Consider the following 26,809-nt stretch of genomic DNA (forward strand, 5'->3'; position numbering starts at 1 on the left):
TGAAGTTGAAAATACAATCAAATATTTCAAACATGTCTCAACATAATGCTGTACAAAGAGACAGGAGTATGGATACAACTAATGAAAAAATTATTAGGGAAAAATATACTCCATTAATATAAAATGACCATAATTATTCCTCTTTAAAGAGTTCACAGTACAAGTTGACAGTTTTATGACTTTAGTGTTTATCAGTTTGATAGTCTATTAAATTCTTTAAATTCACATAAAAAAAACAAAAACAATGAAATTGGGGCTAAGCTTCGTAATTCTGCATTTAGCCATGATATTTACCACCTATAATCAATCATTTCGCCGTGAAACCAATTTTAGATTTAACACGTTGACATTTTTACGTTCATTTTTAACACTGATTGACTAGTTTTATTCGATATCTATTCGATATTCATTCAGTCGCTCGCACTGCCTCGCAGCGCCGAGCCGGTTGCTCGCTGGGCGGTGACGTCAGAGCAGCGGGGAGCAGCGAGCAGCGGCAGCAGTGTATTGTGGCTTTCTCTGTCTGAGGTGACAGATGCGGCGTCCTCAGAACAAGGAAGTGAAGGCTCTGCCGCCCGTTTGAGGGCAGAAAGGAACACGAATTTATCGTCTCCACACACGGTAAGCTCCCACCAGCGGAGACTCATCACGGGCGACGGACAAATTTGCGTTAATGTCACGGGACCGAGGCATGGCAGGTCGACGGCGCTCGAACATTTGAACGAGCCTCGGTGCCTGTGCTGTCGTTAGCCGCTGAGTGGAAAAAGGCTCCGTCATACGTTTTATCACCAGTATTGTTTCACACTTTAGATAAAATGACCCGCGTTTAATGCTGCTCTGTTGATAAGCTGCGTCGCTTTTCCTATTATCGATTTCCACCATTGATAAGTAAAGATTGAGGCTACGAGGGGCGCAGTGCTTTGCTAGGTCCTTGATATACGGGGCAACAGGAGGAAAAACGATATAGGTACAGTATCACTGTTTCATCATTACGGCTGCAGTCAGTCAGACTGGGTCGTCTAGTGGCTGCATACTACATGTATGAAGTTTCAGATGCTTTTCTTACTCAGCAAACAAACATGCCACTGAACGTGATATCAAGAAAAGTATAAATTATGATGACAGTCTGAGCTAGAAGCGTTTATTTGGATTGGGGTTGCTTGATCCTGACACCAACCGTGCTTGTTGGTGAAATTCCAGCTTTGGGTTTCATATTACCATTAAATGAGGCTGTGAGCCAGTCCCAGCCTTTTCCTCTCTCATGTTGGCTGGATGTTGCATTGCAACGTCACGATGCTGCCTGCTTCTCTCCTGTAGCATAGAGGAGTATTCATGTAGAGCGTGCTAATGGAATGAATTGGCTCCTGGTGCCATCATGTGCCCCCACTGCAAACACATGTTAGGGCTCCAGAGCTGGACAGCGGCTTGTAGTCAGACGGATGGCCAGGACAGTGATGCCTAGTCAAACACATAGGTGGAAGAAAATTCACTCAAAGTTAAAGCAAATTCCTTATAACTGAACATTTCCTTTGGGTTGCTGTTTGGCTTTCAATTATCCTGTGCTGTCAATTTTGCGATGTTAAGTGTGTCTTGACTCATTTGGGAAGGCACACCTCTTGAAGCTCAACTGATGTTAAACTTTCAATAATTAAACAAAGCTTTTAGACTTGAATTGGAGACAGGCCAGATGTGGATTACACTGAGCAATGGAATCCAAATGTCACATGCCTGAAGCAAGTTCTGCAAAATGACAAATGAGTAGGTTACACTGGTTGTGACAACCGCCACATTATGGTAATTTTGCCCTTTTGTTGTCATCACTGATTGTCCTCAACCCCTCCATTTTGTCTATCTTTCTATTCCCTTGCTTACCTGCTTTGTTTTGCCGTTTTCTCTTTCCCAACCTCTCAGCACCGCCTCTGTTTCTCCCTCCGTTTTCAACTCTCCTTCCTCCAGACACGTCCTGACTTTCCATCAACTCCAGCGACTCCCGTCGGGCCATGTTTCCCGGTGCTGCATGTTTCCCAGCAGCCTCCTCTGAGGTCGAGATGAACCGAGGCAGCAGCACTGTTCCGTTTCTTCCTCGGGCCTCCTCAGTGTGAGACCAGCTCTGCCTCCCGTCACTGTCATCAGTATCAAGTCTAAACATGGCTCCTGTTCCTCCTGGGATCCGCCTGTTGGTTTCCTTCAACAGGGACCAGTGGTGAGTCTGTCCATCAGTGGGTGTCATCAGTCTGTGTGTTAGTCTCTCTTTGTAGCCTGTTTTACTTGGCTGCATTTGTGCTCGGAGGTGTTAGTACATGTTTTCCATTCCAATTGCCAGTTTACCCTTAACATTAATGTGAGTGCTCACCAGCTGTCAGTCTGTCTTTTGGCTTAGTATTTCCATGTGGGCATGTTCATTTCCATTGCAGTGTTTAGGAATGTTTCCATGTACATACTTATACGCATTTCTGCTGTAGCAATTAGCACAATGCAGTTGGGTTAGCTATTTTTAGGTGAACTGAGCCACATAATGAATTATGTTGACTTTTTCCAGTTGTGGGGTGTTATCACTGCTAAATTGGAAACAAACCTACCTTTTAAGACCCACTTTTAATTTTAGTGTTACTGAATGGATCTACAACACAAGCTTTCCCAGTATCTCTCTGTAGGACATTAGTGACACAAAGTTCTGCAAAGCCTCTATCTATCACTTTAAATATGCATGAAAGTGACTGCCAGCCGTTTGTCAGTCTGTCTTTCTGCATGCAGACTCCCGCTGCCACTGTGTAAATCTGTCTCTTGTCAGAAGTGCGTCTGTGTGTATGTGTGTGTGTGTGTGTGTGTGTGTGTTTGCACACGCGCACAGTGTGTGCATCCATCTGTCCCTGCGTGTCTCTGTGTGTGCCAATGATTTTCCTCTGTGCCTGTCTGTCAAGCCTCCTCTCAGACCATCATCACAGATCAGCGCAGCCTTTCTGTCATCGTAACTGTCTCTGTACATCAGCCATGAGGGCGGTGTGATTACTACAGTCCAGACAGGCCACTGACAGGGAGTTCCTGCATTCAGGAGCTACCGAGTTCAGACACCTCAGGCATTGTGTAAACCAGATGTTCGCCTCTGTCAAAGACGGATATACTTTCCTTGGCTGCATGACATTCCTCGAGTGTGTATTTATGTGACTTTGTAGGCGTTTAGCTGACTTGTTTATCTTGAGAGACTTAACAGTGTGTACAGCAGTACAATAAGCTCCATTTCCTAGATCGCCATCACTATTGGCAAGCGGGGCAGGGACAATATGCTTATCTTCCGATTCAATACTATCACGATACTTGGGTACCAATTCAATATCAGAATTTATTGCATTTTTTTTAAAAATGTTAATCTAGTTTGTGGATGTAAAGCTTCACAAGACTGTATTTATTCCAAAGGTCTTTTTATACGGTGACGTCACTACACTGTCCTCACTGCAATGAAATGGCTACTGTGGGGGCTAACATCATTGCACATTAATTCAGTGTGGCTCATTGAATCTACAAAAATCTCAGCTTTCCAGTCAAACACAATTAATGCAAAAACACACCATTTCACAACAGGCCAAAAGAACACATTTGTACGACATGCAAAAACTTCATGGCCTTTGCCCAAAACTGCTTGTGAGTCCTATAAAGGGGGCATGTCTGCAAAGGGGAGACCCGTGGCTGCCCACAGAACCTGTTTTCATTCAGAGATCTCGAGGTCAGAGGTCAAGGGACCCTGTTGGAAATGCCAGTTCTTCCTTTGTCAAAATTGATCCTAACTTTTTGTTGGGTTAAACCCAGCAAAAAGTTTAATGTTAATAATTTATTTAGAGACATTAAACACTGAATGGGGTCAAATTGACCTCAAACATAATAGGAGGGTTAAGTGAATTGATTTTTTTCCCCAACCCTACAATTAAGGGGGAGAGAATAAAGAGAATGTGCAAATTGTAATTTCCTGCTCTTGATGAGTTTGGCTTTGTGATGTACTGTCCTGATGCATGTAGCTACATATTGTCTGTGGCCATCAATGGCTGTCATCTCACACTAGAGCTGAAGCAATTACCCGATTACGTGATTTTAATAAATAATTTAGTCATTACTTTTAATTTTTTTTTTTCAATCACTTGCTTTAGGCATTTCACAAATGCTAATTAGGCTATGTCTTGTTTTTCTCAGTTTCATATCATTATGAAATGCAAACGAACAACTCCTGCACACCTGAACCGTCTTTGTGCAGGTGTGTTGGAACAAGACACACTGCGAGAACCTGCAGCAAGTCATTTGTCACACTAATGATCAGCTGTTATCTCCAGTGTGATGCTAAATGACATGTTGTCATGTGTCAGTTCATGATTGTTTGATTGTCTGTGCTGTGTTTTATATCTCATTTTGTCAGTCTTGTTTCATGTACGCCTCATGCCTGAAACATCTCAGGTGTATTGTTACAGCGACAAGCTGCAGCGGTGCGCAGTGTGCCGGAAAAGCTCAGTTCTACCAGATTTTTTTTGTTTTTTGGTTGCTGGTCAGACTACGTAAGCAATTTGAAGACATCAATTTAGGCTCTGGGAACTTGTGCAAGGCATTTTATACATGAAATGATTAATTGAAAAAAGAAAACAGATTACTTGAAAAAGTAAATATTCATTAGTTTCAGCCTTGTCTCATGTATTCTGATATTTGTGAGCAAATATCAAATCAAGAAATTACAGTCTGGAGCAAATCTGAAAATTTAAAGCTGAAACTGCAAGAACTTTTCAATTCAGACAAGATTAGACAAGAGCATAACTTAGTCAAGAAGGAAAGGGGAATTACATGAGAAAAGATGACTCACTCCTTTCTCCCTTTTGCAAATCCTCTCTTATTACAGGGATTTGTCTATATGAGCTTGTGCTGAGAATCGCCTTGTATTTCTTCACCCCCCATGAATTTATAACGCCCACCTCTATCAGAACAAAGGAAACTAGCATGTTACTGCGCACTGATGCTGATTGTTTTTTAGCCTACAAGTTAAAGTTAGCCTATATTATTTCTTTTGCCATACAGTAAACTGCAGCGAGATGTGCAATCTGCAGAGAGGGTAGTTGAGAATTTCCCTGCTGTATAGCTAATCCAAATGCCTGTTTGGCATATCATATAAAACCCACAACCGGGAACTGAATATTTAATTTGGCACGCGCTCTTGGGGCATACATTAAATTATGACAAAGCACTACTATATATATAAACCCCCTTAGAGCGCATACAGTATCCATTATTGAAGTGAGGGGCTTGTGTCAGAAGAGCTTACTGCTCAGGCGACATCAAAATATTGAATAGTCCCAATGTGTGCCAGGGCAGGATGGTTTTGTGGATTAGTGCGCTTGCTTGGGAAACCATCCATGCACCATGACCGCCCAGACTCAAGCTCTGCTCCGGCTTCACCTTCTCACTCACTGGGGGGGATTTTTGTCTTTGAGCTGATATTCCAGAGCTTTGGGTTTGTCTGCATGCACTACTGACACACTTGTCCAGAAGCAAAAATTCCTGTACTTCCGCATTCAACACATTCATGCCAGGGAGGAAAACTCCACTTTTCCACTTTTGGCTCATGCATGCTATCTTTTGTACCATTATTTCTACCTATTTAGTAGGGCAGAATGAATGACATTTTGAGAGAATCTAACTTCTGCATGGTGACATATTTCCAAGTGAAACGGGATAGACAGGCAGGATGTAACGTTGGGAGGAATTTGATATGGATATTGAAAGTAGAAACAGTCCACTGTAAAATGCCTTGTGCGTAATCTGGAGCTGTCATAGATACCGATTTCCTCAAAGTGAATAAATTCATTGTTGTTAATAAAGTATTGTGGTGCTACAGAGATACCTTGGCCTACACATTGTATTTTCCAGGTGGAGGAAAACATGTTTGTTTGGAAAAGACCTCAACAAAAAACTACACCATCATCAGTTGAACAGCTTTTTCAGTGAAACAGAAAATTATAATGCAAAAATGATCATTCCTGCTGAAATGGTGAATCATGTTGCAGTCGCTTTGTTTTTTGTTTTTTTTTAACCATATCATTCAGCCGTACTTTGTCCTTCTTTTGGTTTTCTTCCATCTGTCTATGTGCAGGAAAAGTCTTGACAATTTTTAACCTAAGAGGAGACAGTCATGTTTAGGAGACTGTCCCTTTTTACTGTAACGTACCATTTTTAGACTTAAAGATAATCAGTGTCTGTGACTGAAATCCGTTGGGTTGTCAACCTGTATACGGCTGATCGACAACCCTATAGACTGACCTCTGTGTGCACAGTGTGTGTGTGTGTGTGTGTGGTATCTACATGTGCATCTCTCTGGCAGGGGGTGGGGAGAGGAGATGCAGAGAGCCTGGTGTCAGTTTTACGTCACAGTGCTAACACAGTTTTATGGCTTTGGGATCAAAGAGCATTTGTCTGTGTAGCTGCTTTATGTCACTTTTCAGATAACTTCATTTAATCCACCAGTCAAATCACTAAACATACATTTAAATCACATTGCTTTTTCTATGTGAGAATATTTATTTGTGTTATGACTGGAGATTTTTTTTCATGGGTGCTGTGACTGTACTTCATAGGGTTGATGATCAGTGCTAATAAGTCAGTGATTACTTTGCCAAGAGGTAATATTCCTGCATTTCAAAACTCACTTCCTGGTCCATATTAATGTCAAATTTACAGTGAAATAAAACAAACAAACAAAAAAAGAATATTGAGTTAAATAAATTGTATTGTCAGACATGCAAGAGGGATTTTTCAAAGCGCCTCAATACCCTGACTGTCTGCAACACTTTTCTCTTTAATGAAAAATTGGAGCCTCTGGCAACTTGGAAACAGTAATTGTATTGTGACCCTTTCTTGATGAATGATGTGCAGCTTCAGTACATTAAGCAGTGTCTTGCCAGCTGTTTGCCTGTTGTGTCCCTCAGTTTATAGACACACCACATCCTGTCCAGCTGTTGTGTGTGTGTGTGTGTGTGTGTGTGTGTGTGTGTGTGTGTGTGTGTGTGTGTGTGTGTGTGTGCAGTTGTTCTTCTCAAACAGCAAGTGTATTTTCAGAATGCGGTGCAGGGCTTGAAAAGCCAGTCTAGTACTTAGATGTGTTTGCCCACCAGCCAACTGGTGTTGACTGTCCAGCTCTTCTGTCTGACTACACACACACACACACACACACACACACACACACACACAAGCACCTCTAAAGTTTTGAAGTTCCTCTCATAGCCAGGCTAGAGCAGCTGATTTCAGCACAGGTTAGGGATAACATGGTACCAGTGCAGTTCCACAATTCTAAATGCCTCATTTGATATCCTACAAAATCAAAAATCCAATTCAACATGTACTCCTTTTATTTAAAAACTTTGAATAAACATTACAAGTAAGCAAAAACATAATCATTAAACATGTTTAATGATTATTTATGTATTCAATCAGATAGGCTCAATTTAATGCAAGAACACTGTGCAACATCTAACCTTCAATTTGAAAACGAAGAGCCCAACAAAACACTTCATAGGGACTAAATGTCCTGCTGTAACTTCTTTCTCATTTTGATTTACTGTCCTGTGAGCATGACTGCAAATTTAAGTGTTTCAAATAATAAAATAGAGCTTCAACTAACAGTCATTTTCATTATTGATTAATCTGTCAGTTATTTTCTCAATTCATTAATTAAATGTTTGATCCATAAAATGACAGTAAAAATAGAGAAAATTCTTTACAGTTTCCCACATCTCAAGGTGACCTCCTTAAATATGTTGTTTTGTCCTAACCAGCAGTCTACCACCCAAAGAGGACTAAAGAAACCAGACAGTTTTCACATTTGAGAGGCTAGAATCAGAGAATTTGAAAATTCCTCCTTAAAATGACTCAACATGATGAATCGATTATCAAAATAGTCGGCTATTAACTTAATAGCTGACAGCTAGCTGATTATTTGATTAATGGTTGCAGCTCTATAACATAACATAAAAGCAACATTACAATAAGAATATGAGTTACAGAGTGAGGGATCATGTTGCACTCACACTACTGATAACAAAAATACTAGAACTGGTCAAATTTTCAGTTTGTATTGACTTAGTATTGATTTTTACACCCACAGTGTGAACATTGACGTTTAGGTTACTACATGGAACAAAGCAGTGCAAAAATTGATTGCTGATATATAAATATCAACAGACTTTCTCCAGAATTGCTGACTCTAGCTAAAAATATTTTTTTGGGCATTTCTGTTTTGTTATTTTGAACAGTGGCGAGAGACAGAAAGCACAGGGTAGAAAGAGGGAATGACATCCAGCCAAGGTGTGGATGGGTTCAAGCTATTGCAATGAAACCCTTTTTTTCATTCTTTTTTTGTTTTGTTTTGTTTTTTTTGTTTGTTTGTTTTTTTGTTTTACTATGTATATGAAGAACAGAGTTTTTCTGGCATCCTGCACACCACTACTACTTGTAACAACAGACCTCAGATGTTTCAGTTAGTGGGTTAGGGTTAGGTGTAAAAATGAATCTAAGATAATGCAGAGTCAATCAGAGCCTTGCAAATATTATTCATTCTGACTGATAGGATTTAAAACCATGGAGGTGTAGTGTCATGAGGAAGATGTGATGAAAACCTGACCTATAGAGACCATGGCTTGCAGTGATGTCCCTGTTGTTTTGGCACTGCCTTACTGACTCCCAGTTTGACTCCCAAAGTGAATGTTCACAGTGAGAGAATCCACATGTTGGTGCGATGCATCTACCCAGGGACAACAGAGGAAAACTAGTCTTCTTGGCACAAATGTGCACTATTCCTTTCAAATAAACTGAACTTAAAAACTAAATGTTGCTATTTAGTTAGGTTATGCACTTAACAGTCTCGTCCATTCAGAGCAGTGCAAAAAAAAAAAAAGAAAAATCCTTTTACTATTTTTTGCAGTGCTGTATCAGTTCTTTAGCCCCTTATATTGGTGTGTATTGTGTATTGACTTCATTTTCATATGATACTATATTTTATTGTGTCATCTTTGGCTGTGTTTTTTGTTGCATTCCAGATGACTCTCTCTGTTTTTTTTTTTTTTGTTTGTTTTGTTTTTTTTCTGTGTCATTGCACCACATGGTAATTAAAGGGGTTAGAGTAGTGTGGATAGTTGTGTCTGGAGGCTATGCAGGCAGGCTATAAGGCAGGCTTCCCAGCTGCTGGATTTGACCTTCCTTCAACCATTGTCACACCCTGTTTAACAAGCTACGCAGCCACAGTGTAATGTCCCTGTCACTGATCAAACGTGTTCTTCAAATTCCTGTTGCAAGGCACATTTGCATGCATATTGCGTGGCTGACTATTTCACAACCCGCCTCTCTGTTGTCTCAGGTATGTTGTAATGGCCATCTGCCAGATGTAAGAGGTCAGACCAGTTGTACAGTGCGTCACACTCACTGTGGCATGTGATTTGTTTTCTATATTTACATAGTACACGCTAACTCCTTGGAAGATGACCATGTCAGTAACACGCCTGTGTATCTAAGAGATCATTAAATAGCATCTGCTCTATATACTCACTGTTACTGTCACTTCCTGTATGTGGAGGGACTTCTGCAATTTGCTTATTGGTTTAGTGTCTTTTTATTGCAGTGAATGGGGGTTCAGCTGAGTTCAACACACTACTTAACATGTCACAACTGAAGCAGACGAGGTTTATTTCTCCAGACTCTCCCTTTGAAAGCTGGTTTTATATCAAGGCCTGTCATCGCCCGCCTAAAACTGTAATTGAACGTCATTGTAGCATTCATAATTTATAATCAAGAGGTGGTCTTTGCTGTGTGATCCCCTCAGTGAGGCTGGTTCTCAGTGCTGCCCCCTTGTGTTTCTTCCCTGCAGGTACAAAGCTCTCACCTTCGCCCTCACCTTCTTGCTGTACACCAGCTTCCACCTGTCCAGGAAACCCATCAGCATCGTGAAGGTAACACACAAGCAAGCATGTGATGATGGTGTATATTGTAAACCATACTCATGAGTCTGTCCATGCTAAGTTTCCCTGCCAAGTGATCAGAGTCCAAAATACATTATTAGACAGGATTTGTGTTTCACAGGAGCATATTTCCCACCTTGTCCTCATGGGATAGAAGTGACCACAGTGTGTTTTCTTTCCTGTCACATGATCTGTCTGGTTGTCTGGTTGTTTGTGTTCACAGAGTGAACTCCACAAGAACTGCTCGTCTGTCAGCGAGCTGGCCACCGCCGCCGCCAGCAGCAGCCAGCAGCCCTCCCGCGCTTCTCTCCACACAGACATGGACTGCAGCTGGAAGCCTTTCGGTTTGTATCCAGTGTGGGGGATGATATTTCATGGGTGGTGGAGGATTTCAGGACGTGTTTGGTTTTCTAAGGATACATATGGCTGTCAAAACATTGTTGAGTCAAGACTTGTAAAGGCTTGGTCCATGATACAGATGGTTAGCTATTGGAGTACTATCTGTTTAGTATCTGTGTGGCAGATCTTGACTTTGTGCTTCATTCTTCATTTTTTTTCAGTTTTGCCAACAATGGACAACTATTCATTCAGAAATGACAGGATAAACACAGGTGTTACTCATTTAGGTGTATCATAGTCAGGTGTCAGGTGGAGTCAGAATTGCTGGCTCCACCTTTAAATATTTTTTGGGCATTTCTGTTTTATTAGATAGGACAGTGGACATAGACAGAAAGCACAGGGTGGTGAGAGGGAATGACGTCCAGCAAAGGTCTGAGGGTTTGAATTGACCCTCATCTATGACATGGAAACCCTGGGATAGGTTGCTTCCTTTTCAAATGAAGAATGAGTTCATTAATTCTTGAGCATTTAAAGAACTAAAGAAAGTGTGGAAAGAAAATATATTGTATTATATATATTTATTGTATACTGTTTTATGTAGATGTGATGACTTAGTGACTGATGAGGTGATCAAAACTCTGAAACTCCTCTCTATTTCCAGATAAAAGCAACTACAAACAGCTGCTGGGAGCCATGGACTACTCCTTCCTCTGTGCCTATGCAGTGGGCATGTACCTCAGGTAAGAAACAGATATGAGGGGATTTTAATATCAGTCAAATGACTTGAATATCAAAATCACATTAAGATCAATTAAAATCTACACATATCTTCAGGCTGTGTGTTTTGATTCTACCCTTTTAAATCTGCCTAATTTTCAAAGGGAGTGAAAAGAGCTGTTGAGCAGTAGTGTACATGTAGTCACTCATGTCACCTCCTCTTTTCTGTCTGTATTCTCACCTTTCAGTTCTTTTTCTCAGGAACAAAAGAACAGCTTCCGTCTTTATCTCCCTCCCTCTGTCCATTAGCTCTTGGTCTTTTTTTTTTTTTTTTACCATTCTGCCTCTTCCCTTGCCCACCCTCCTTTCATGTTCTTGTTTTTTTTTTTGTATGTGACGTACCAGGACCAGTGTCCCAGTCTCAACAGCAGCAAAGACAGCTCAGCACTTACGATAGTTGAGCAATCTTTTGAGCGTAGTCTGTGTTGAATACACTCTTTTATAGCAACAATATCCAAGAGGACGGTCTTTTTTTAACAAAACTTTATTCACAACAAAAATATACATAGATGATGCAGATGATGACAAAAATGTTGTATAAATGTAAATGTCTGTAAGAGCAAGAGAGTTAAGCATTGAATTCAATTCATTAAAAAAACCAAAAAAAACCTAGAGAACATAAAAACTTCTTACTCATATTTTCATAGTAACACGTTATATCTTTTAGAGTAAAACTATGAGAGTTCTTTACTGTGCCAATCAATAACGACCATGATTTATTACATACTTCATATTACATCACCATCCTGCGCCCTTTGTGCTTGCATAGTATCCATAATCACATTAAAGCTCTCAGAGGTGTCAGTGACTTTCTTGTAGTTGTTATCAGTGTGTACCGAAAACACTGACTTCAAGGTGCACCCATCCATGTGCATGTAGGAACACAAACAAGTTACCAGCAACCAGAAGGATTTCTAATGGACTCTGTGCTTTCTGCAAAAGCTGGCAAATGAACCCAGTAACCCTTTGGCTCAGACCAATCAGATTGTCTGTCTGTCTGTCTATTGCAGAACAATTAATGCTCTGTAGTTATGCACTTAAAATGGTTAAAAATGCAAATGCTGAATAATATCTGAAACTCATCATGCTTTATTTATTCAGTAGTTTTCTTATGGAAAGAGATTAGTGTGAACAGATTGTCATTCATTTATTCAGCAATAGTGTCAAAGTTTCACAGTTGAATCACAGTTTGTGTGTTGCTGCAGGCACACACTTCACATCAGCAGTACTGTTGGAAGGAAATGAACATGCCTCTCATTTTTGCTCATTTTATCTGCTGGTATACCAAATATGATCCCACGATACAGCCAGAATGTTGGTAGAAATTGTTAAAACTTTGAATGTAATATGCTGCTCTGCTTAATGTGATGTGATGTCATCACTGTGCACCCACACAGCGGCATCATTGGTGAGCGCCTGCCTATCCGGCTGTACCTGACGGTGGGCATGCTGACCAGTGGCCTGTTCACCTGCCTGTTTGGACTGGGCTACATCTACAACATCCACAGCCTGGGCTTCTACATATTTGTACAGGTAAGACATGCAGACACACACACACACACACACACACACACACAATTCTGCACATTCAGTAAGGAAGTTACAGGTAGTGATTAAACTGTCACACAGGGAATTGAACTGACAGACACACACATGCATTTACACAGATATCTTGGCATTTACACACACTTATACCACCACAACACACACTCATGCCTTTAAACAAACTTCTGCACAAAATTATACATACATACTGGGCATTCAGCCACTAAACACAGGTATCCATCTTCACTCAAGATCTTTATTCCTAACACTCATTGGGTTGAATACCTGACAAATGCATTCCTATTGCCTCATTGTGAAATGTATTCATTTCTCATTTAGTTTTTCCTTATTTTTCAGGTTGCAAACGGCTTAGTGCAAACCACTGGCTGGCCCAGTGTTGTAACTTGCATTGGCAACTGGTTTGGCAAAGGAAGGTGAGCTATAATCATGCAAAGAGTGAATCTGCACACTTGTGAAACAATTGCTTTTGTACTCTCAGAGCAATAAGTGTTAGGCATTTATGAGGGGGGAAAAAGAAACACCCCACAGAATCTGATGATTTTGGATGTGTCTGGTCAATCAGAGAATTTTGTTCAGCAGGCATTTGAGAATAATTTAATATAACTTGAAATAACATGAACTGCTTTGTTAAAAGGAATTCCCAGAAAATACTTTCTCTGACTTACCCAGACTGAGACAAGATGTTTGATACCATTTTTACCTCTGTATGCCCAGTTTTTTGGTTCCTATGGGTAGCATTTCATGTTAACTATGGAAGTCATCAGCCTAGCTCAGTTAAAGTAAAAAAAAAAAAAACCTTACAGCAACTCCGAAGCTGTCTTATTTATGCCCATTTAAACTCCATCTATTTCAAATCCATATGATACACTGTGTAAATAAGGCAGCTTCAGAGATGATGTAAGGTTTATTTTATTTTATTTTATTTATTTATTTTTTTTTTTTTTCAGATTGATGGAGCTAAGCTAGGGCTTGCATAGACCCAAAATGTTGGAGTATTGGAGGCAGGCTGCACAATGTAATATCCCATTTGGATATTAGGATTTTACAACAAAATATGGAGAGCTGGTCAGACAAGATTTACATAGGATTCACTGGAAATCAGCAGCATCCTGATGTGCCTTTGTTTGTGCCCGTCTCCCTGCCAGGCGTGGTCTGATCATGGGACTGTGGAACTCCCACACGTCGGTGGGCAACATCCTGGGCTCTCTGATCGCCGGCTACTGGGTCTCCTCCAACTGGGGCCTGTCCTTCATCGTCCCTGGGCTCATCATTGCAGTCATGGGCATCGTCTGCTTCCTCTTCCTCATCGAGCGTGAGTACAGTCTCCTCATGACTGGAGGAGGAGGAAGAGTGAGGGGGAAGTCAGGGTTCAGAGATGATACATGGAACACCATATAAATTATCTTTGCGAAATAAGCAGCTGTGATTCTTTTCTTTTGAAAAAGCAGTGCTGTGCATTTGCTGTGCTTGTTCCTGAAACTGTGCACATGAAGGGCTTCTTATCTTTTTCTTTTTTACTAGAGACGTTTGTTCCAAGTGAGAGTGCCTGTGGTTTGCACCAACATTTTTTTACATGCTTAAAATAACAGCAACTCATGACAATTAAAAAAAAAAAAAAAAAAGAAATGCAAAATGAGTGTTTTTCCTGCTTTTGTTGGTAAATGGGAGGATAGTCATCCAAGGTGTTAAGGGGATGAGTATCATATTGATCTTATTGCTTCATGTTTTCTCCTTTAGATCCAAATGACCTGAAAAGCATATATGCTCAGAACTCAGCCTCCAGCAGTAATGTGAGTATTGAGTGTGTTTTCTTTCCATTTCTATCTCTTCTGCAGGAAATTGAAACCTAAAACTTTCTGGACCCCTGTGTTTCTGCCATAGTAATGTTGGTCATACTATGACAGAATTGTGCCAGTATCTTCTGTACATTAGTTGGATAACTCTTGCTTGTGTTTTCTGATGAATGTCAGTGTGTATCTGCAGCCATTTGTGCCTCAGGGTGTCTTTTCAGCTCACTGCAGGTTTCCCACTAGTGTTTAGTCTAGAATTTCTGGAGTATCTTGAGGGTTAGAGAGTGACAGAGAAAGTCATACATTTTCTGCAGGGATAATTTTACAGGACCACACCTGAATGCATTTTACCGCTTATTTTACACATTTATTGCATTAGATGCTGGTTTTTTATTGTTAAACAGCAAACCAGATAATCACTGTATTCAGTATTGGAACAAGGAGAATTGAAAAATGTGGTAAAGTTTACTTGCTCTTCTTGCTTGTCTGAATTAGCACAAACTTTGTCCTTTTGGCTGACAATTTTGGAGTCTGGGAGAAAAGATTTTTTTATTTACCTGAGCCATAACTATGCCTTTTTAATACAATATCTGACCCATTAGACATCTTGTAATGAAATATTGAAAATGAACAATCTCACTATGCTGGTTTATGGGATTTTTATTGTATAAAGGCACATTAACTAATCAAATGTCCTGTCACCCAGCAGTAAGAAGGCAGTTTGCCATTGTAGTTAACTGGCATCATGATGTTTTTTTTTTTTTTAATTGTAATGTGAACACAGAATGAGAAGATCTGCTGTGGCGTGTGACAGCAGTCACCGCTGCAACCGGCGCCACCTGAGTGTTTGTCTGAAGCAGCGGCTGTCTGAAGCATGCTGCGTGACTTACAAAGCCTCCCTGAGTCATGCATAGAATTGAGAGGAGAGCTCAAGTGTTAGCAAGCCAAGGCACAAACAATGTCTCATTACCTTCCCCTCTCTGAATTGTCCCCTTGGTTTCCATTGTGCAGAGTGTGAATTAAATCTTGCTTTGTAACCACATGTAGAAGAAGAACTGGCTAGTTATGAACAGTGATAGCCAAAGAAAATCCAAAGAAAAAGGCATTATTTTGATCCTTTTATCCAGTGCCACATCAGCTATAGATCCTCATGGATGGTGTTTGGTTGCAGACATCATCTTTATATTCCTGTACTTAATTTTTAGTATACAAGTTTCCCTCTGCTGAGAAATTAGACAACAAGTGAACAACACAATAAGAGACCGTGGAGTAGAAACAATGCTGCTCATTGGTGCTTCATTGGTACTGAGTAAAGTGTCTGTTTCCACTGGCAGAAGCCACTCAGCTTGCAGTGAACAGGCTTATGATTTTTCAATTTAATTTGCATGTAATATTTTTTTAGATTAACATTTAGCTGAGGTTCACGACCACAGCTTCATGTAGGCAGCTATCATATTGCAATCATGAAAGCTAAGTCACTGTGGATGCGAGTGTCCACTAAAAACTTTGAGAATGGAAGCTGATAATATGTCTTTCCACAGATGCCTGCCAAGAATTGGAATGGAGTAAATGGACACACTGAGCTCTATCTGCAATACAAAGAAGGCAAAACTCAGGTGTGTGTGTGTGTGTGTGTGTGTGTGTGTGTGTGTGTGTGTGTGTGTGTGTGTGTGTGTGTGTGTGTGTGTGTGTGTGTGTGTGTGTGTGTGTGTGTGTGTGTGTGTGTGTGTGTGTGTGTGTGTGTGTCAGTGCTTGTGTGCCAGTGTAACATTTACATGTGATCCTGCATTCTGTTTGTGTATCTGTGTCTGTCTTGCAGTATCGTAAAGGAAAAATCCACCTTAAAACACCATAATGCTGTTGGTCACTAGCCACTTTACCCTGCAGTCCTGTTACTGTTGCTTGGTTGTGTATTATTCCAGGGTGCCTGCAGGTCTTAAACTCAATGTCTTAAACTGAATTTAGTAAATTTTACGCATTTAAAGTAAACAAATACTGTTATATTTGATTTTATGAGGTCTAAATTCCCACATAAACTTGCTGTCCAATTTAAATGATCCTTCTTCAGGATCATTTAAATTGGATCTTGAGAGTGTTTTTCGTGCTTTTGTTGGTAAATGGGAGTATAGTCACTCAAGGCTTTAAGGGGATGAGTATCATATTGATCTTGTTGCTTCATGTTATAAAACTCTAAACCTAGCTCAGAATCAGAGCACTTTCTTTATATTGACATGCCACACTTAACCTGTAAGGAAAAGTTGCAGATTACTCTCTCTACACTTATACTCATACACCACATTACATGCACATAAGAACCAGATTATTCACTTCTTTTTGTAGAAAGAAATCCACAATTATCCTTGGACTTAACGGTTCTAAGTTCTGTTTTGTGAGAGAAAAAAAAGTCCTGATTTTTTTTTCTACCAGCTGCTTCCTATCTAAGCTAAAGGAATCTGCTACAATCAAATAGTCAATAACCAAACATCTTCCTACCTGAAACTGACCTCGGCGCGAGACCAAATATATCATACTTACCTTTATACTTACATGTAGTGCTCATTGGAATAAGAAAAGGATGATTTTTTTTTCCCAAAAATGAGTCTTACATTGTGTTGAAATTGATCTTAAAAAAGTCTTAAAAAGCATTAAGAACTCTCTGATACCTTTATACAGCGTGTTTTCTTGTTCCTGTGGATGTCCGGCCACATGTCATGTTTCCAGTGCAGCAGCAGTAGAGTGTCTAAAACATATCCAGTAAACTTTGGGTTTTGGTGTCAGTTTTCAGAGTCAGATAGCAAAAACTTCTTTCCATTTTGCACCGATGTTCAACAGTCCTACAGGCAGGAATGTATTGTAGAACAGGAGGAGATACCAACTTCTCCACCAAGATTAGCAACACAAGGCCAGATCTGTCTTTGGCCACACTTTTTTTTTTTTTTTTATCATTGGAACAACCAAGCACATAGCACATCATGACATCTCACTTTTTCTCACCTGGAAAAACTCAAAAAACTCCCACCTTTTCTGTGTTGCCGTCACCACTGCTCTGTTCACCTCCACATACAAACCACAGCCGGAGGACAATGCTTTCATAGTTAAAGTATGTGCCTGTTCTCTCACCTTTGACTGAAAGCAAGTTTTATAACCTTTCTTTATGGATTGTTGAAAGACATTCTCAGAAACAAGTACATGGAGAAGAGACAGGCTAAAAGAAAGTGGATACACCAAAAAGGTAAAGTCCCCTTCCAGCCATTTATCAAGCCCCTAAAAAAATAATATTTTTTTCCATAAAAAACATCCCTTGCTACCTTATAGCTGCCCAATCCCACAGAAATCTTGCCATATTTGAAAATCTAACCATGGGAAAAAATTAGAAAATCTCTTAGTTAGTTCCACTAATATAATACAGCCTTTTTTTTTCTTTCTTTTTTTTTTTTTTTTTTTAGCAAATCTCTTAGTTACAAAGTTAACTGGGATGCCATGGGTTGATGATATCTAACTGAAGGTGGAGAGAAGTGAACTGAGGGAGTGTCTGAAGGTGGATTTTTCCTTAAAGCCTCAACACTGTTATAAGTTACTTTTTAACATGTCATTGTAATTCATTCAGGCATACTGCTATTACCATGATGACATTCTGAACAGGAAGGTCAGTTCCCTCAGTGCTTCCAGGATGTTGTTTATGTGGGTTTGGCCAGTGGCTGGTGGGTCAGATTTAAGGGGAGTGTTGGGAAATCAGACATGGGCCAAACACTGTCCTGTGATTTTCCACACTTTACTGCACTTCCTCTATTGGCCTATATGGATAACTGTGACACCGAAATGTGGTTGGGATTTAATTGTTTTTTTTCACTCAGTTCATTCATCAGTATCTTTCTTAAGTGATTTCAGAAAAGTCAAAAATCATAGAAAAATCACTTAAAATCATCTTAAGGTACTGTGTAATGTGTCTTGGCCTATGCTGGATATAGCACAGAAAAAAACAGAATTTCTCACTTACATTTTGGGGCGTCACACATCCAGTGCCTTTTTCGATTTACCCCAGGCCTTTTGATTCACAAGGACTTCGGGAGCTTGGGATTTGTGTTGACACAGCTGGGGATGAATTATTTATCTCTTTCTCTTTCTTTCTCAGAGTTATGACACAGAGCTGTTACTGCCCAGGGACAACGGCACTGTGTGTGTCCCTGTCCAGCAGGTTGTGGTGGTGAAGAGCGAATCAGAGCCTTCCGCCATCAGCTTCATGGGAGCCCTGCGCATACCGGTTAGCACTGTCGCCACATTAAAGCCATTTGCTGCTGTCAGCCTTAAAATATGTAATCAAACTTGCCTAAAGGAAGAATTGTCCCATTATGGTGTAAATGCTGGTTCAATGGCTTCTCCACACTGATAAAACAATAATATCAATAATATCTATCTATCTATAGATATAGTTTATATACACACACACACACACACACACACACACACACACACACACACACACGTAGCTATATATAGATATATAGATATAGTTATATAGATGTATAGATAGATAGATAGACATATAGAGATATAGCTATTATATAGATCCGGAATACAAAGATTTAAAAGCTGTTTTATAACTAAATGTAATTAGAATATTTGCACAAAATATTAGCTATCCACAGTTTTAAACCAAAACTTGCTATCAGTATCTGCATAGAATCTATGAGTAGATTTAAATAGATCAGCACTGGCTTTCCTTGTCTGTCTACATCTTTGCAGTTCATTGCTCTGCTGCATGAACGTTATATAGTAATAGTTCCTAAAATTTGTTGTTTAATGTATTCTGAAAGGACATGCCAGCCAAATACCAAAGTGTATGTGTGTACCAGACTGGGTCAAAAGGGTCAAGTCATTATTGTACCAAACAGGAGGTGGTTACGATATCAAAGACAAGTTTGACTATTTGAATATTATGTTTTAATCACCGCTTTGAATGTATTTGTCAGGGTGAAAGTATGACATCTCAACAATTTAAAACTAAACATAAGGGTTTGCAGAGCAGAATCACTTCAAATGGGTGCCTGCGATGAAGGAAATGAATGAAAGGCAAACCTGTGGGTGCAGAACATTAAAAAGTGTGAAAACCCCTGGCACTAATCCATCTGGTACCCTTTGTCCAAGTGTCAGGTGTCTATTTAACTATCTGCCTGCTGTTTGTTCTCACAGGGTGTGATAGAGTTCTCTCTGTGTCTGCTGTTTGCCAAGCTGGTCAGCTACACCTTCCTCTTCTGGCTGCCTCTCTACATCACTAAAGCAGGTACGCACCCAACAACACCGCTGGGGCTGGGCCGTGGGTTCATGCACATCAGAGGTTGTCGCTTTCCAGCTACAACTTTAGCCATCATCATATCCTACTGTGGGAGGGCCCGCAGGGGAGCTGTTCAGAAATCTATGATGGTATTAAATTTAGGGGGGGATTTTATGGATGCCTGATGTAACAATATGCCATTTCCCAGGAAGGAAAAGCAATGGAGTTGTTTTCAGACCTTTCTCAGCAACAGCAGCAGCCCGGGTAGTGTGACAGAGTGTAATGTTATCTGCAGTGTGATCACCCAGTCAGCCCGTCAGCCTACCGGCTATTTGTGGCCATCTAAGTAATACCACATTGTTGTGTCGTGGAATGGACGCAGGCCAGTCCATTCAGCCCCATTATTAAGGCTTGTGGCATCACATGTAGAGTAATGCCTCAGGGAGAATGGAGATAATAGGTGTGTGTGTGTGTGTGTGTGTGTGACAGCTCACCTGGACGCCAAGAAGGCAGGTGATCTCTCCACCCTTTTTGACGTTGGAGGAATAGTGGGTAGGTCATTTATGTTCTGTTTTTTTTTTTTTTTTCTTATCTTGTTCTTCTACGTTGGTAACAGCCTGTATTACGTAATTTCATGTGTGTCAACTTGCTCTTTGTGAGCGCTCATTGTATACATTGTGTATGTGCAGGCATGTAATGCCTCACCCTTCATTCACTAATTGTTTGTCTTTTCCTTGGTGCAATATGGCTAGTAGAAGAAATGACGTTTTTTCTTTGGCTAAGCATTTAGCAGGTGTATGTGTGTGTGTGCAGGGGGGATCTTGGCTGGAGTCATCTCAGATAAGCTGGGAAAGAGAGCCACCACCTGTGCAGTCATGTTGCTGCTGGCTGCTCCAACGGTAAGTTGTTTGGCGGGTCACGATTGTGACAATTTGAGATTAGCCAAGGCACTACAACCAGTCATAAACATGACACAGTAGGTACATTTAACAATAATTCGAAGTGCTATAGCACCTGACTTCTGGTCGTGGAACACCAGACTGGAGCACTGGAACCCAGTGTGAAAACAGCTTTGATGTGCAGGGGTCTCAGACACTGCTTATAGGGTCTTTGCCTTCACCTTCACATTAACAAGGGTGACTCAGCTTGAACACAAAGAAACTGAAGCTCAACTCTTTAAGATCAAATGACTCTAAAATAACGCCACAATTTTGTGTTGTGCCAACATTACAACATTACTGACAGTAAGTGTCATATATGGATTATTTTGACATTACCGGTTATTTAATCAATGTCAGTGCTTAATGAATACTGCCCTTGCCCTCACTATAACAGCACAATTTGGACTCCTCCTCAAAAGTGTCATTAAATATCGTTACTATACTGTCAAACTGTCCTTTCACAGGGGTATGAGCACTTTCCACAATCTCAAGTGCAGTGGTACAATTTGCACTCCTCATAAAGGTGTCATTAAATGTCAATACACTGTCAAACACCATTGTTAATATTCCAGTGAAGACTAAATAATGATCATCTGAGTCCCCTCCACAGCCACAGAACTCTGTGTGGCTTTTGGCCAGAAAGTTGAATCTTTTCTGTTACCATGTCTCCATCTCTCTGGCTCCCCCTGCTGTTCTTCTAGCAAACATTATTTCTTACTGAAAACATCTTCCCTAGTATTTTAGTCCCAGCACCACTCTGTGCAGGATATTGTGTGGTAATGTAGGGCGTATACACATTTTTATGAACCCAATAACTCGGCCACAGTTATAGAGTAGATGATCTGATTTGGAGCATCTGGTATATTTGCATATAAATAATGACAAATGTCAGTACCTTAGGCAGCATAAGTGCCTCTTGTTTATGATGCAAGAAGATACGCTACTCTAATTATAAATTCTGTAGCTATTCACCATTCTTTGTGGTGTACCGCCGTTTGAAGCAATATGGACAAAATCATTTGTCACAATATCTGACCAATATCCATGTTGTAGGGATGACTATTATTGGCTCCATTAAGATATTTATACAGAGAGCATTTTTGATAATCAGTCATTAGAGTGAATAAGATATGATGACCTTGGAGGTATGTAAATAACAAAACAGCTACAATAAGTTGTATCCTTTTACTGTAATGCAACCTTTAAAACCAGGAAAAACAATACCACAACACAACACTCATGATATTATGATATCCAAAATCCCAGACCATATCAAGTCTCATATCATAATACTGATATAATATGGAGATATGGTACAGCTGTAGCATAGTGTTGAAAAAGTAGGTGTTAAACTCTTCCTGTAACTTAACACTGTGTGGTAGCTCTGTTTGTGTTGCTGTCTCTTTTGTCATGATGCATGAATCATAAAAGATGTCATGTTGGTGTTGACTGATGTTGTCTCTTTTGTTTGTTCTCCAGCTGTATGGTTTCTCCATGATCAGTGAGTTTGGCCTGGGGCCAACCATCGGTAAGAGCCAACACACACTCAGCCAGTCAGACCTGTTCTGTTCCAGCAATGAGTACGTTTACATGCACAGCATATTCCTGTATTATTCGGAATATCTGCAATATTCTGGTTGTGCACGAGTCATGTAAACACACACCGAACCCGATTAAGGTCATATTCCGGTTGGACCCCTTACCAGAATATTCCATTACGTCTGCGCATGCTTGATGCACAATGAATCCTGGGGTGTCTTTGTTGCTATGGTTACTGCAAGCATAGAAAACGACATGGCGAACAGCATGGCGAAAAGCAGCAAGAGTCAGCATTTCTGGAGTGAGGAGGAGACTGCAGTCTGCCTTCAGCTAATCAAACACTTAAATACGGAGTATATTGATGGGAGAAAACAGAAATAGCGACAGAAGAAGACTTCTTCTGTATTTCCGGCAACTCAGACGCCTATACGCCTACTGCTGCCCCCAACCCCCCACCCCCCCCGCGGCTGAGTGTCGCATTACGTAAGAGAGTGGAATACACTGAAACACGGGAATATGCCAAGTAACATGTAAACGGAATATTCCAGTTGCCGCAGCGCAGTTACCTTAACCGGAATTTTGACCCGAACCAGAATATGGTGTGCATGTAAACATAGTCAGTGTGAAGGGCACTCTCATTTCACTTATTTCACACCAATACTGAAGATATTTGTTTTCATGACAGCTTTGTGACTTTCATCAACATGCTGACAATGGCGTAAAATATCCCTCTATTTCAATCTATCAGTCAGTTAATCAATCATGTAAGAGTTTGGTTTTTTTATCTATAGGAAATTACATGATGTAGTGCAGTAACAGACCAGAACCAAATTTGTCACAAGGCCCCTGTAACACTGATGGGTTCATCACTTGATCAGTAATCATCCTTAGTGACTCATCCACTGTAGACAGTGTGGCATTCCTACCCAGCTAATCACCTTCATAATATATGGCTTCAGCAGCTGCGGCTTATTTTCCCAGCAATACGCCAGAGGACATTGTTGAATGTGATTAGGAGTTTAACCACGATGCAGCAATGTATACGGTGCAGCCAAGTGATGTCAGCACCAAAGTAGTGTCATCATGGTATTGTACGCATACCACAGAACGTCAATGCACGTATTCTCCAAAGTAGTGCACGTTTTATGGCTGTTACTCCACCTTAGGTGCACAGAGAGTATACAGACTTCTCTGTCTGTAGAGTTACACAGTACCACAGTGGACTCATTTCTATAAACTCCCAGTATATAAAGTGCTTTAGGACTGTAGCAGTGATGAAATAAACGTAAATAAACTTGAGCTTGTGCTGCTATTTGTCTTTGCCAGGCATGCTTTTAGTGTGTGGAGGCCTAGTCAATGGACCGTACGCCCTCATCACAACAGCAGTATCTGCAGACCTGGTAAGTGTGCTCCTATGTACGCTGTATTATTACAAATGTAAGTGTCTCGTCTAATTCTAGTGTAATTTTAGTTTCTTCTAAAATGCAACAGCAACTCAGGGAAGTTTGCTTTTTATGGCTACACAGACAAATGTGCACCTCCCTCATTCCTCTCTTCGTTCTGCTTTGACCTTTGACCTTAGGGGACCCACAAGAGCTTGAAGGGCAACGCCAGAGCCTTATCTACTGTCACTGCCATCATTGATGGCACGGGGTCTGTAGGTCAGTGCCACGCATCAACTGATAACACATTTTGGCTCCAGCAGACCAGCACATAAAAACATAAACAGATAGATATGTAGATACATTGTTGGAGAGAAATTTATCATAGAGGAGGATCAGTAAATCACAGTAGCAAGACACTTGAAACACAATCAACAGTGTAAGAAGACACTGTTGTAGCAGCTAGTAAAACAACAACAGCACATTTCTTAGCACCATACAAATCAACTAGTACTGGAGGACTAAAGTACAGTTGTCCCTCGCTATAATGTGGTTCACCTTTCGAGGCCTCGCAGTTTCGCAGATTTTTTTTTTTTTGCAATTTTGCATGCTTTTTTTTTTTTTTTTTTTTTTTTTTTTAAACAGCGCATTGTGTTCTGCGTCCTGATTGGCTAAGGGAGAGCCCGCGCATTGTGTTCTGTGTCCTGATTGGCTAAGGGACTATAGATTGTCAATCAATCTCCTCTGTGCCGTGTCTCCTGTACAGTACAGAATGCGTTCAGCTTGCCAAATTTACATAAATCTTCGGTCGCTATAATACTGGACTTATTTTTCTACGAAGGTTTGAACTTTGAGTGTTTAAACGAGAGAAAATTGAGAAAATGTTAATGCCTGTCTGAGAAAAGTATATAAAGTGTGTAGTGATGGGTTTTACAGCCTTAAAACATCTATAATAATTATAAAAAATAAAACTGACTACTTCGCGGATTTTGCCTATTGCGGGTTATTTTTAGAACGTAACTCCCGCAATTAACGAGGGACCACTGTACTGCACACCAATGGAACTTTGTATGTTTTTTTTTTTTTTTTTTTTTTTTAAATCACATACCTTCTCCTTTCATGCAGTTTTTTTTTTTTACTTTACTTTCTACTGGTCAACATCCAGTAGATTTTTCATTAACTTAATGTCTATACAATGAACACCTGGGCCTTTATCTCTGCTCTGTCAGGCGCAGCAGTGGGCCCCCTGCTGGCTGGACTGCTGTCTGCAGGCGGCTGGGACCAGGTCTTCTACATGCTGATGACTGCTGACTTCCTAGCTCTGCTGGTGAGTGCTATAATGAAGGCACAAATACAATCATTACTAGTAACAGTAATAGTTTTAGTAGTAGTAGTAATGGAATCAGTTGTCAAGAACTAATAGTAATAATAAAAATGATGATAGTAATAGTAGTGCCTAAACAGAAAGATGTTTACAGTCACCCACACACACATGTCTACATCCTATTGTTCATCTTATCTTAACACATTTGTAATTTGTCTTACACACTTTACAATAGTGTTGTGTTGTTGGTGAACAAATGTATTGTTTTGAACAGCTCCTTGGTGTAAACCTTTCTTTTTTTATCATGGCTACCTGGTGACTTCATTATGAATCCAAACAAAGTTGTGAGCAAAATATGGCCACATGGCTAACCTAATAAAATAATAACTAAAAACTAAAGTCTTTTGAAAGTCTCTCAAAAAGGAACAGAGCCAAGCCAGTTCCCATCAAAAAGCCAAAATTCACTACTTAACAGGGATAAAGTCTTTATACTTTATACTGTGTAATGGAATATGTCAGCTATTTTCACTGAGCTGTCCTTAACATTCAGCTTTGTCAAGGAACAAATACTTAAAGTCTGCAGTAAAATAAATAACTAATATTTAACTCAGTGTGTTTGTGTGTGTGTGCCTGTTGTGTAGCTTTTGCTGCGGCTCGTGACTAAGGAGCTGACCTCGAGAAAACCCCGCCCCATCTCCACTGTAGAGTGAGTCTTGCTTTTCTGTCATTCTGCCGTTGTTCTACTCATCATCGTCTCATCTCTCTTACACCCTGTTTTTTGCACAGCTGTCTTCTGAAACAACGTAATGTTTGATCAAAGGTTTCATATTTTACACATCTACCCCTTTGGTTTCTTTCTTGTCTCAGAATTCCAGGCTACTTTGAGCAGTGCAAGTACTTACTGAGCAGCCAGCTTGGAGATGATCAAAATAGCTGAGTCCAGGACACATGATGTTTAGATCTCTTAGATGTTTTAATTAACTTAATGAATACTAAGCAGAGACATTATAGGAACTGAATGATGCCTTGGCTGAATGTGTTTTGGTGTGCGGTGAGTCCAGTGTTCGTGGAGCTTGTTGGTGTTGCTGTGCACAAGACTGTACAGCTTAATGACACCCAACTTATCTATACAGTGTTAATGTTTGTCTCTGTCTCACAGGTTGAAGGAGCACTGAGCACTTTGATTGCACAAACTCCACGCAGGAGTGTATTGACTCTATAAACACACACACACACACACACACATAAAGTACTGTATATTGAAACCACTTGTCTAAGCCTGGAATGGACTGTGACTTGGACAACAACTGGACCGTCCTGGACACAAAGGATTAGCCATACAGATACAAACACAAACACATGCTCTCTCTCTCTCTCTGTCTCTCTTTCTCTCTCTCACTCCCACTCACACACACACACACACACACACACACACACACACACACACACACACACAAACAAAGAAACAAACACACATTGCTCTTCTAGTAGATTTAACTGCAGTAAGACTGTACTTTCATTCCTGGAGAAGCGTCGAGTTTGATGAACCAAACAGAATGGCAGTAGAATTCAACCTGGAGGATTACAGGCTCTTAGGAGCACATTTACACAAACACACACACACATCAGCACCGTTCCTCTCTTCTACACCTTACCATCTTTTGACCTCATTCCCATGGCAGCCATTTTGACTTCTGTCACACACAGTCTGAAGGGCTTTCCCTCCAAGAGTGGAATATATAGTAAAGACCACATGACAGCAGTGGGGGTTGGGTTCATGAGTGTTGCTGATAGTACCAGTCAATCCCATGTTACTGTGATGGCTGCTGAGATTTTGAACTTTGAAAACTGAAAAAAAAAAAAAAAAATGCCAAACTGTAGCTACCTTGTGCTGTGGTATAAAAATAT

At 40.3% G+C, this 26,809-nt stretch overlaps 1 protein-coding gene across 3 annotated transcripts; it reads left to right on the forward strand.

Annotated features, from left to right (window-relative positions):
* The first annotated feature begins 456 nt into the window (after positions 1-456).
* Positions 457-26,809, forward strand: slc37a1 (solute carrier family 37 member 1). 3 transcript variants are annotated; one of them, XM_030080775.1, is made up of 21 exons: positions 457-618; positions 1,909-2,200; positions 9,881-9,962; positions 10,195-10,315; positions 10,972-11,050; positions 12,485-12,620; positions 12,990-13,066; positions 13,799-13,965; positions 14,391-14,443; positions 15,985-16,059; positions 18,051-18,089; positions 18,576-18,704; positions 19,634-19,724; positions 20,205-20,267; positions 20,529-20,614; positions 22,136-22,184; positions 23,522-23,595; positions 23,778-23,856; positions 24,807-24,904; positions 25,543-25,607; positions 26,061-26,809. In XM_030080775.1, exons 2-21 carry the CDS (start codon positions 2,145-2,147, stop codon positions 26,074-26,076), a joined length of 1,635 nt encoding a protein of 544 aa, XP_029936635.1. In that variant the 5' UTR covers positions 457-618; positions 1,909-2,144; the 3' UTR covers positions 26,077-26,809. The 3 variants fall into 3 exon arrangements, with proteins under 3 accessions (XP_029936635.1, XP_029936636.1, XP_029936637.1); XM_030080776.1 differs by having other exon boundaries at positions 1,954-2,200; XM_030080777.1 differs by lacking the exon at positions 18,051-18,089.

Source organism: Myripristis murdjan, chromosome 21, assembly GCF_902150065.1.
Source record: "Myripristis murdjan chromosome 21, fMyrMur1.1, whole genome shotgun sequence".
In the NCBI taxonomy this organism is placed as follows: domain Eukaryota; kingdom Metazoa; phylum Chordata; class Actinopteri; order Holocentriformes; family Holocentridae; genus Myripristis; species Myripristis murdjan.

What these genes read in the sequence shown, in the direction of transcription:
- slc37a1 (XM_030080775.1), top strand. Translation starts at nt 2,145, where the DNA reads ATGGCTCCTGTTCCTCCTGGGATCCGCCTGTTGGTTTCCTTCAACAGG. An exon ending in CTGCAGCTGGAAGCCTTTCG is followed by an intron (nt 10,316 to 10,971) that starts GTTTGTATCCAG and finishes CTCTATTTCCAG; the next exon opens with ATAAAAGCAACTACAAACAG. An exon ending in TGGGAGCCCTGCGCATACCG is followed by an intron (nt 18,705 to 19,633) that starts GTTAGCACTGTC and finishes TTGTTCTCACAG; the next exon opens with GGTGTGATAGAGTTCTCTCT.